General features: G+C 37.6%; 1 protein-coding gene and 1 non-coding gene across 2 annotated transcripts; one reads left to right on the top strand and one right to left on the bottom strand.

Moving 5' to 3' along the window:
• Positions 1–1,317: 1,317 nt before the first annotated feature.
• On the top strand, positions 1,318–1,409 carry TRNAY-GUA. The gene is given in 2 exon segments: positions 1,318–1,354; positions 1,374–1,409. It is a non-coding gene; the product is annotated as a tRNA-Tyr (tRNA).
• Positions 1,410–2,059: 650 nt separating this feature from the next.
• Positions 2,060–6,103, bottom strand: LOC116012361 (peptidyl-tRNA hydrolase 2, mitochondrial). Its single transcript, XM_031251882.1, has 8 exons — positions 5,997–6,103; positions 5,215–5,522; positions 4,539–4,597; positions 4,170–4,229; positions 3,998–4,067; positions 3,593–3,662; positions 2,579–2,605; positions 2,060–2,426 (listed from the first exon to the last, which is right to left on the bottom strand). The coding sequence occupies exons 2-8, from the start codon at positions 5,425–5,427 to the stop codon at positions 2,377–2,379; spliced, it is 549 nt and encodes a 182-aa protein (XP_031107742.1). The 5' UTR covers positions 5,428–5,522; positions 5,997–6,103; the 3' UTR covers positions 2,060–2,376.
• Between the last annotated feature and the right edge of the window lie 5,863 nt (positions 6,104–11,966).

Genomic DNA, 11,966 nt, shown 5'->3' with positions numbered 1-11,966 from the left:
GAAATCTTAGACTCTGATACCATGTTGAAATTGAGGGATTGAAAGACCTAGCGGGGGGAGAATAACAACCACCCGCCAGTTAGGCGGAAGCAAGTATGTGAGAAAACCAGAGAATAATAGAATGTATGAATATATTATATTGAAAGAGTNAAAGAGTACAATTGGTTGTTCTCTATGCTTCTATATATATACTAAACTTCCTACCAAATCTACCATAATAGGAATACGAAACCCTAGTAGGAATAGGAAACTAAGTCCAGCCTACTAGGAGTTTCCTAATATTCAATAATGGTTTCCTAATATTCAACACTACCTAACCTACGAATTACATGATGGTCTTTACTCACTGGACAATAGACTTTTTGAAACATGTTTCTCTCCAACGGATCCTTTCAAAACACTTATAAATATCATCTTCCAAGACTGAAGAAGGTGCTGGTCATTCTAAGAAATTCATTAAGTGTTCAAGCATTCAAAACTTTACAATTTGTGACTAGTGAGAGAGATCTAAAGCTACAAAGTTTTTATATATCCATATTTTAGAAGCTTGTGCTGCTTAAACCGAGAAGATCAAGAACATCCAAATCCAAGACTTCTAGTTGGAGATTGAAGAACCTTATCTTCAACCATTTGTAACTCTACTCAATAGAAGTAGAAAGATGTGGAGTAAATTCGTGTGGAGTTGAAAAACCTAGATACTCAATGCTGATTGTGTGTTCAATACTGCTAGTTGGAGATTGAAGAACCTTATCTTCAAACATTTGTAACTCTACTCAGTAGAAATAGAAAGAGGCGAAGTATACTCAAGGCCGACTATGTGTTCAAGGCGGAGTACCAGCTAGTTTCACAACAACATTTCATTAATGAATCGATTTAAGATCCACCATTACTCCATTAGAATATAGTTGCATTACAATTGTGAAAATGAACATGTAGTAGTATTCTGAAAATGAACCTGTGTTTGCTTAATGAAATTATAGAATGTTTATCAGGATGTATTTGTATTAGTATTGTAAAAATTAATCTATTGTATTTTAAAAATGGACCTAATATAATGGCTTAATATAATCATATGTTAATTTAAAACATTAAAATAAAAATATCAATGCCGATATTATTTAAGTGATCTTAATTAGAGTTTTAATTAAGTTGGTAAAGAGAATTTAATTTTGTTTACCTTGTGGATTATGGGTCCATGGTATAACAATTGAGAAAATTTCCTACTTTGTAATATGGCAGTGACACAATAATTGGGGACTAAAAATGGAATTTGCTCTTTGTAAATATATAATATTAAAAACAATGGAGTTCACAATTCCGACCTTAGCTCAGTTGGTAGAGCGGAGGACTGTAGTGGGTTATTCCAGCAGCAAATCCTTAGGTCGCTGGTTCGAATCCGGCAGGTCGGAAAATTTTTACAAATATTTTGGACTTTATGAGAAAATGGTAAAGTGGGATACTGGGATTATACTCATTTTACTGTGGTCTGTGTCTTTGTGAACCATATTCTATTTAGCAGCGCACACCATATTATAAGCTTTGTTGAAGTGTATCATTTTAATTACATTTCAAATATCTGCTATTTAAGTACAAAGTATCATTCGCCAAGCACCTTGTGCTCAAATGGCATGTAGTGGCCTGTTCGAGCCTCAGTGGAGGAGATATCGAAATTGACTCTTTGTTCTTCAACAGGTTGAGAAAAGTATAGATGAACAGATACTACAATGTAATAGGGTCAGTTGTATTCAAAAAAAAAAAAAAAAAAAGTACAAAGTATCATTTTAAAAGCTTTGCTATTTAATTTTATTTTATACACATAATAAGTTGATTATAACAACATGATCATAACGATTGACCTTTTTGTACGTAGTGTTTGTAAACATAAAATGCTTCCAATTGAAAAAAGAAACGATAAAATTTTGTTTTTTTCTAAAGTATCATTTTCCTGTCGTGTAGTACCTAGCTTGTACACCCTAAATATAGAAGTGATGAAATATCTGTTGCTATAAACCTAATCAGAAGCCTGATTATGACAATATTCCAAAAAAAAATTAATCCGTAAATAGCAAACAGGAAATTTTCATTCTAATGTTTCAAAACTACAAATTAAAGTTATGCTGTACTTATACATGAATATATTCCTACAGAATAACAAGTTAAAGGAGGCCACCACAGAAATGCCAATATAGAAGTTATCCCTACTTAGAGTATATATTAGCTTAAAAGGAATACAACTCAACAGCCCCAAATTTGAAATCTTTCGCCATCATCAACAGTGAAAGTTCGCAATGAATTTCCAGATTCTTTCATACAATGTTCGCAGAAGAAACCATTGCCGCAGCATAAGCCCATCCAGGTAAAAACTAAAAACAGCCACTACAAAAGCTTGAGTCCACCGGTAACATCATCAACCATTTCTGCCGGTCCTGCACACACCCATGAAATGGGTTTACATTACAGAAGGAAAGTGAAGAAGTAGAAAGAAAGATCATTTGCATGCAGTAGGATAAAACTAAAATAAAGAGATTAGAATGTAGTGGCCACATGTTTCCAAAGACAGGTTTGCTGAGAAACATACCAAGAATTGCCATCACTGTCCTCGAGTCTGCACATTAGAAGAAAAAGGGATCAATCATCGACTGTGCTGAAGCAAACATAGAAGAAGAGTACCAAGTTTTTTGTTTCCTTTCCCTAAACTAAAATGGTCCTTTTTTTTTTTTTTTCCTCCTACAAAAATACCTTTGGCAAGCTGAATGAATGAGTAAGTTTTTTTTGGTCATCAGAGTTTGGGCTGTGCTTCAAATTTGCTCATGAATGAATAAAACTTCATCAAAAACTTTGATGATTAAAAGAATTATTTACACTACAATGAATAACATAACTCCCAACTTCTTCATCAAAAACTTTTGACTGTTAAGTTCAAATTAAAACTAACATTCCCAACTTGATTTTACTAAACCCAAAAGAATAGTAAATGATCACAATACAAGTATATTAGCTTGACATGAAAGACACTCTAGCATAAACCTAAAACCAAACAGGAACCAATAACACATTAGAATTGTCAAAAAGCATTTAAATTTATGTAAACTTGACCATTTTACTCACCTGTTGCAAACTGTAGGCATTAGAGTTATACAGTATAGGTACATTATAAATGATTCCATTATTACACGGAAGATTGACAAATGCTTATGAAAGTAACACTATATACTATGATCAATCCACAATAAAGAAAAGATTGTATTAGAGAGCCCCGCCCCCCACCACCACCAGGAAAAAAAAAAAAAAAAAAAACCAAAAAAAAAAAAAAGAAAAAAAAAAAAAAAAAAAACCAAAAAAAAAAAAAAGAAAAAAAAAAAAAAAAAAAACCAAAAAAAAAAAAAAGAAAAAAAAAAAAAAAAAAAACCAAAAAAAAAAAAAAGAAAAAAAAAAAAAAAAAAAACCAAAAAAAAAAAAAAGAAAAAAAAAAAAAAAAAAAACCAAAAAAAAAAAAAAGAAAAAAAAAAAAAAAAAAAACCCAAAAAAAAAAAAAAACAAAACAAAAAAACAAAACAAAACAAAACAAAACAAAAAGGTTGAAATAACTTACTTGGTGCAATCTGTGTTCTCCCAGCATCAATGGTTATATGTGTTGGTATGTTAATTGACTTAGCCCTTTCCTGTTAAGGAAACAGATATCATAAGGCAGAATATAAGACAATTATATATACAATTTTTTTTGACAAGTAAAAAAGGATTACATATGCACACATATACTCTAGTATGCCAACAGTTAATAGTCAATATACATGCAAATATCTTTTCAAGAAGCATAAAGAGTATTTCTAAAGGAGAGAACAAGTTTAAATATGCAAGTAATAGATAGATAGATGAGAAGGACACTTAATGCCTGAAATGAAAATCAACTAAATAAAGTAGCGTCTGGAGCAGTAAATGTATACTTTTAGAATTTATTAATGGGATATTATACTGTCATACAGATGTAAATACTCACTTGTAAAACCAGCATATCATCTTCACTTTCAATTTTGACAACCACCTTAACCTGTCCACACATCTCCCACCTGCAATGACGAATAGTCATATGAATTATAGATAGTTAAAACACATTCAGAGTCCCTCCCACACCCCAAAACCCTTAAAAGGACATTCACTGAGAAAATCACCTGCCCAGAGCTTTTGGAGCCCGATTATAAAGCTTCTTGTAGAGACCCAAAGTTGCATGGCTGAATGTCCAACAAGAGCAGCACAGGTAGGAACAAAAAATAAGATTTGCTACATGAATGACAGTGAAAAGAAGAAAACTGATTTTTTTTTTCTTTTTCATTTATGAGACACCACAAAATATGATAACAATCTCATGTTGTAAGCATATAAATATACATGAATAGAACTAGCAGTCAAAACATAAGTCATAAGTAGACTGGAAATGCACATTGCTTACATTATTACTTTTTTATACAAATCATGTTTCCTTAATTATCTAATTAATGAAGATATTCTTGAGAGTTCATCTGCTAGACTACAAAGAATACCTGCATTGCGCAGCAATCTTTCCTTTACCCATCTTTAAGTCGTTTCTTACAACCAAAACCTGCATAAAATGCAAAATGAATATGGTTTAAACCACGTATATGAATCAGCAATCTTTCCTTTCCTAATCCTAAAAGCAAACACTTCTCTGTAAATGCATTTGCATTGCTATTCACATCACATGGCTTTGTGGATATGGAGAAAGAGATCAGGAAGAACAGTGGCAGAACCAGGATGGAGCTGAGGGTGGGGGAAGGTTAAGTTTGGTTTGGGTCAGTTATTGTCAGTTCCATTTGTAATATACTTAAATTTTTGGGTACTATAATTATCAAGTTGAGTCAACTTTAATTGGATCCAAGTAGGACCCTTAAAAATAAAAAATTTTAAAAATATAATAAAACATATTAAACATCAAAAAGGAAATTGCAAAGACTATATATATTTTAGGAAATTTCTTATAATAAAGAAATAAATTAAGAATATTTATTTTAAAGTGTATACATCAAAATTTATAAATTAGAACTTTAATTATACTACTCTAGTACTCTAGCTTTGGGGGTGTGGAGTTACAAAGGTTTTCAAAATTAATTTGGTACTATGCAGGTTTCTAGAAAAGTTACTGGTGGCAGCTGCCCTCCCCCAAACCCCCATATTTGCACCATTGAAAAAGAGTTATACCATTTTGAAGTCCTCGAGAATGTCAGCAAGTTTTTCAACCTCAAGAGGTTGTTTGGCCCCCTTTTTCTTCTTCCCATCAACAACTATGTTAGCCTCTCCAGAAGCTCTGGTTGAAAGGAAAATTCGAGCAGAATGACGTGCACCAATAAGATACCCAAGAGCAAGGCAGCCTGCTCCAAGCAAGACCGCACTAAGCCATGTCATGTCTATCATGATCAAATTTCAAAGAAGCACCTTGGTCTATATCACTCCCAAAGAAAATCAAGCCAATGTACAATTTACCCTTCGTTGCACCAACTCAATCCCACCTAGAACAGCAACATACAAGACAAACCATGAGAACTGGTTTTCTATAAGCATAACCATTAAAAAAATTGCTTCTTACACGGATATTTAAGGTACAATGTTTTGCTCAGTAAGATACCCAAAAGATATATATATATATATATTCGATTAGGGATTAGTACAATGAACATTTCTTAACTGCATCGCCCATATAAACATACACACATACGTACATATATAAGAAATATATCTAAAGGAAACATGCATTCCGCAATCCTTCCATCAATCAATAGGCACAAAGAGCGCTGCTATAGCCATTTCAGTCGAATACAGTCGTTTAAAAGGGGTATAAATGGAAGAAATTACAGTTATCTCCATGGATTAACATAAAATCTCAAAGATAATGGAGTGCTAGAACACGAAACAGAAACGAATCACTGTCAAGTTTAATAGAGAGGGGGAGATCGATTCTAAAGCACAGAGATTTAGAGAATTACCTGTAATGTGGCAAAAGCGATACTGCATTGGCAGGCCGATTGGTTGATCGGAGAATACGGTTTCTCTCAGCTGTGGCTGACTACTGACTAGGAGACTGAAGAAAGAGAAAGAAGAAAAACAATGGTGGAATAATGTTGTGCGATTTAAAGCTATCAGAACATCAGAACATGGGCTTTGCTTCTGAAGCCCAAGTAATGTATGAGCTTTAATTGGGTTAGATTTGAGTTCTAATGACTCGATCCACTTCTAACTTGTTCAGTTGTTATCGACGGACCCGGGTCCAATAATTTTAAAATTTTACTATATTACAATTTTAAAATTTTGTATCCACAATTTTAAAATGTTATATTCACAATTACAGAACACTATGTTAGGAACATCATGTAATAGGTTTTGATGATACCAACTGTTAAGTAGAAATCCCCAAGTCTCGATACATAGGCAAAACGCTGTAAGTTCGACAAGTAAACCAAGAGCGAAAATACAACCGGGTAACTTTGAGCTCAACTCGGAAAATATTTAAGCTTAAGGTAAACATGTTTGAACATCTTAGAAGTCTCGTGTTGTAATCATATAGATAGATCAGAAGAAAGCATGGGACAACTCTGGAGGAATAAGGGTCTGCGAGACATCAACTAAGTCTCGAGACATAAGCAGAGTTCGAGAGGTAGGACCTCTCGATACAGCTATCTAGTTCGAGACATAAACTGAGTTCGAGAGATAGACCTCTCGTTATATGAGTACGAGACATCAAAACAATCAAGATATCAACCTTGGTCTCGATACACTAACAATTCTCCAACAAAGCTGAATGACGGACAGGAAGCATACTTAAAGTTTGGAGAAGAAGAATATCATGGAGATAAAATAATGAAGAAGTGCCGAACGTGAGGATTTCAAAATGGGCGGAAATGGATGACACGTCAGATTTCCACCACAAACGGTCAAAAGGTGCACCAATGCTGAAGTGGTCTGATTCCCTACAAACAAGGAACAATGGGAATATAAAAAGAGTAACTTTTACCAAAAGACGAAAGTGGAGCATGGACTCAAGAAAGTAAACTATGGAATATTCACTACAAGACAAAGAGGTTCAAGTTACAAGATCACTACTCCATGAAATATGCTGAAAATATGCAAGACCCATGATCAGCATGGGAGACAAATTTCAAACGGAATAATTTTCCCTCCAACGGAATTATTCCTCTACTCTCATATATAAGGACGTAAAGACACAGAAGCAAAAAGACAGCGAAGAAGTTAAAAAGTTCAGGGAAGAAGGGGTTCGAAATTCTTTAGAAGTGTCCGTCTAAAACGTTCAAGTGCAAGTGCTTAACTTGGAATATCATCCTGATATTCAAAACAGCGAGAAAACACATCTTAGTGTTCAAGAGAGTTACAAAGCTTAAACTGTTATACATCCAGAAGGTGACCGAAGCTGCTCTACATCGAAGTTGATTCAACGATAGCTTGTGGTCAGATTGGAGCCTGTTACATTCAACTGTGACAACCAAAAACACCTTGCTTTGGATTAAGCAAGAGAGGTGGAGTAACCTGGCAGCTGTCCGAGTGAAAGAAACTTGAGGCTTGACGCGGGCTTGGTGATCAAAGGTCAAGTGCTCGAGAGGTGGAGTAACTGGAAGCGGGGAGAAAGACCTTGGAGAGGCGGAGTAACCTGGGAGCTGTCTTGTGAAGATCCTGAGGCTTGACGCGGGCTTGGTGATCAAAGGTCAAGTGCTCGAGAGGTGGAGTAACAAGAAGCGGGGCGAAAAACCTGAGGCTTGAGGCGGGCTTCGTGATCAAAGCTCAAGCGCTCGATATTGTACTAAAAAAGGAAGTTTTTAGTGCAATCCTTCCAGGGAGTTTCTGGAAGAAGAGTGGACGTAGGCGGGTTGGCCGAACCACTTAAAAATCTCTCTTGCATTTACTTACTGCTTTTATCTCTCGCTAACCTCTCGATTGCACTGCATATAAACACACCTCTCGAACTAACTCAAACTCGTGCTAACTAAAAGGGGATAACATTTCCGCTGCGCATAAAACTTTGTCTTCACCTCGTGAGGTATCAAACCTAAACATCCTAAGTTCAATACACACGAGAGGTCGAAAAGATTTGCAAAATCTTATACAAGTCTATTCCCCCCCCCCTCTAGACTTGTACCCCATCCCCTTGGGACCAACAATTGGTATCAGAGCAAGTTCTCTGATCGATATAAACCTTTGTTTATATTGCCTAGAGATCCTTCTTTGAAAAATCCTTTAAAAGTTTTCAAAGCACGAGATAATTCTTCCAATATGGATAGCATGTTGTCGAGACATCTTCTCTTTGATCTTAGCAGGTTCGATGACTGGAAAACACGCATGCTTGCGTATCTATCAGCCCTCCATGATGAGATGGCCGAAGTAATAACATCTGGACCAGTCAAGATCATGATGATAAACACGACTGCTGAGCAAACCAGAGATACACCAAAGTATGTCCCCAAACCTAGGGAAGAATGGACAAGTGATGATAGGAAGAGAAACAACTTGGACAACATTGCCAAGGATATTCTCTTCAGAGCTATAGACGAAACCATCTTTCCAAAAGTAAGAAAGTGCAAAACGGCGAAAGAGGTATGGGATACTTTGATGTTGATTGGTGAAGGTGACGAACAGGAGAAGGAGAACAAGCTCACCGTGGCCATGAAGAAGTTCGAGGACTTCAAGATGAAGCCAGGGGAGAGCATCGACAGCATGGAATCTCGTTTCATGAAGCTATCAATAGAGATCAGTGATCTCGAGAAGGAGATTCCACAAAAGGAGCTAAACCTGAAGGTCTTACGAGGCCTTACCAAGGAGTGGGAAATGAAGGTGATCACAATGCGTGATCACAGGGATTTGAAGAACACCACAACCGACCAACTATTCAGAGATCTCAAAGCCTTCGAATTTGAGATGTTTCCGAGAGATGAGGATGTGGTGGACAGACGGAATGTGGCACTGGTTGCGGACCAACCAACCACCTCCTCAAGGTCAGATTCTAATCCCACTGATTTTTTATCTGACGAACAGTTTGCTTTCTTCATAAGAAAATTCAGGAAGTTCATGAAGAAGACACCGGAAAGCAATACAAGTTCACCTTCCTCCTCAAGAAGGAAAAATGAGAAATACACATCCAGAGGAATGGAGGAAGAAGATCAAGGTCTATGCTACAACTGTAGGAGACCAGGGCACTTCAAGGCTGACTGTCCTTACCCTAAGGTAAGCAAGTATCAAGGCCTAGAAGGTAGGAACTCCAGGAGAAAGGAGGAACCTAAAGAGAAGCCAGCACAAAGTGGCTTCAAGGGAGATACAAAGAAACATCTGCGCAGAAAGGCGTTTGTTGCTGAGGAACTCGAAAGAACAATCGAGGAGTCCGAGACGTCGAGCTCCAGTGAAAGCAGCAGCAGCTCAGAGGATGAGAGGGGGCTCATCTGCTTATACACCGAGGAAGAAGAGAATCAATGCCTAATGGCCATTGACAATGAGGTAACCTCTACTTCCACATCTCGCTGCTCTATTTCTACCTCTCGTTGTTCTTCTTTCAGAAGCGATGAAGATCCCTTTGAGATGCTTGAAACATTTAAAAGGGATCTCGCAGTCGCTAACAGCACTCATGCCAAAATTAGGGAAGAAAACAGCAAGCTAACCGCTGAAAGAGATATGCTTAAGAACGTCTCGAAAGAGAATTCAGAGCTAACTCTCAAAGTAAGTGAGTTAGAAGCTAAAATAATCCAACTGACTGAAGAGTGCAAAACTCGAGAGATCACAGAAAATGATCTTAGAAAGGTTATAGCATCATACACTAATTCCTCCAAAGCTATGGAGAAAATGGTGAATGATCACAGACCTACAAGTGATAGAACCGGTCTAGGGTTCCATCGAGACCATCTCTCGAGAAATAAACAGACCAACGGTTTGGGAACTTCAAGAAATGGAGGATCTCAACCCAAACCAAATAAAGGTCATAAAGGACCAACAGAAAAGACCAGAGTAGCTATTCATAAACCGTCCCTATACACCAGCAATGGAAAGTATAGGAAAGCTACGAAGAATGGCCGGGTAAACAATATCGAGAGATCACCTTGCTATCTCTCGCAAGGCCATTCCAAGTACAAAAAGAGCTACATTCCATATAATGCGCTTCAGGGCAAATATGGAAGGTCTGAGATCCTCATAGTTAGGAACTCACGGATGGAAAAAGGCAGACTCTATCCATCTAGTGAGGATTGGTCATCGAATCACAATTTCTGGAAGAAACCTCACTTTCAGCAATTTCACATGACCAAACAGCGTATGAAAGGCATGGTGCATAAGCCGATCAAAAAGTCTATACCTAAGTTGACTTATGCACCAAAGAGGCCCAAAACTTTTGCTAGCATTCCTTATGATTATCAAACGTACAATGGCTACATTGCGCCTAGGCCTGGAATAATGGGCACAAGGTATAAATGGATGCCTAAACTCACTAACCCACCAGGACCCAAAGTTTGGGTACCTAAACTTGCTTAATTTCCTTGTAGGACACCAGGGACGTGTGGTTCATTGACAGTGGATGTTCGAGACATATGACGGGAAATCTAACACTGCTAGAGAACATCCAACCTATCGAAGGTCCCTTGGTGACATTTGGCGACAACGAGAAGAAGGGACGCACAAAAGCTGTTGGTGAAATTCAAAAGAATGAGCTGGTTATTAAGGGAGTATCCTACGTTGAAGGGCTCAAGTTCAATCTCCTTAGTACAAGCCAGTTCTGTGACAAAGGTTACAAGGTTGTCTTCACCAAAAGCAAATGTCAGATTATGAGCGAGGAATCTCTCGAAGTCGTCTTGGAAGCAGCAAGGAAAGGAAACATGTACATAGTGGATTGGAGGTCTGCAAAACCATCCCTATGTATGCTAGCAAGAAGCAAGGAAGATTTATGCTGGGATTGGCATAGTAAGCTTAGTCATCTGAACTTCAAGACTATCAACAAGCTTACTAAGAGGAACCTAGTGGAAGGACTGCCCAAAGTGACGTTTCGAAAGGATAAAATTTGTGAGGCATGTCAACGTTGCAAACAGATCAAATCCTCCTTCAAGAGCAAAGCCGAGACATCATCCACTAGACCATTAAGTCTTCTTCACATGGACTTATTTGGCCCAGTGGATCCACCCAGCATAAAGGGAAAGAAGTACACTCTTATAGTAGTAGATGACTACACAAGATTCACATGGACCGTGTTCTTAACCAAGAAAAGTGAGACAAAAATTGCCCTGCCAAATCTCTTGAAGCAAGTTCAAGTTGAAAAGGATGTCTCGATACTAAAGATCCGGTCAGATCAAGGAGGAGAGTTCGTTAATCAAGTAATCGAGAGCTACTGCAACGAGAACGGGATTCATCATCAACTGTCAGCTGCTCGAACGCCTCAACAAAACGGGGTTGCTGAAAGAAGGAACAGAACTCTCAAGGAAGCTGCAAGAACCATGCTCTCGCAAGCCAACATATCACAAGGATTTTGGGCAGAAGCAATCAACACAGCGTGCTACACCCAAAATCGGTCCTTGATCGTAAAAGGAGTTGGAAAGACTCCATATGAGTTGTGGAATGAAAGAAAACCGAATGTAAGCCACTTCCACACATTCGGGTGCAAATGCTATATCCACAACAATGGGAAGGCTCATCTAAGAACCTTTGAAGAAAAGGCAGATGATGGAGTGTTTCTGGGATACTCATCGACAAGCAAAGCATTCAGAGTCTTCAACAAACGGAGTTTGGTGGTTGAAGAGTCCATACATGTTACCTTTGATGAAAGGGCATCGACAGATCAACCATCAAAGACAACGGAAGCAGCTGAGGAAGATCAGTCACAGTCTATCGAGAGATCAAACTTACCTCTCGAAGACAAGCAGTCGATAGTTCGAGACGTAGCAGAACTCCAGTCAGATTCAGATGATGAAGAATCTACC

This window comes from Ipomoea triloba, chromosome 3 (assembly GCF_003576645.1).
Source record: "Ipomoea triloba cultivar NCNSP0323 chromosome 3, ASM357664v1".
Classification (NCBI taxonomy): domain Eukaryota; kingdom Viridiplantae; phylum Streptophyta; class Magnoliopsida; order Solanales; family Convolvulaceae; genus Ipomoea; species Ipomoea triloba.
This window is presented reverse-complemented; position numbering and strand designations above follow the sequence as displayed.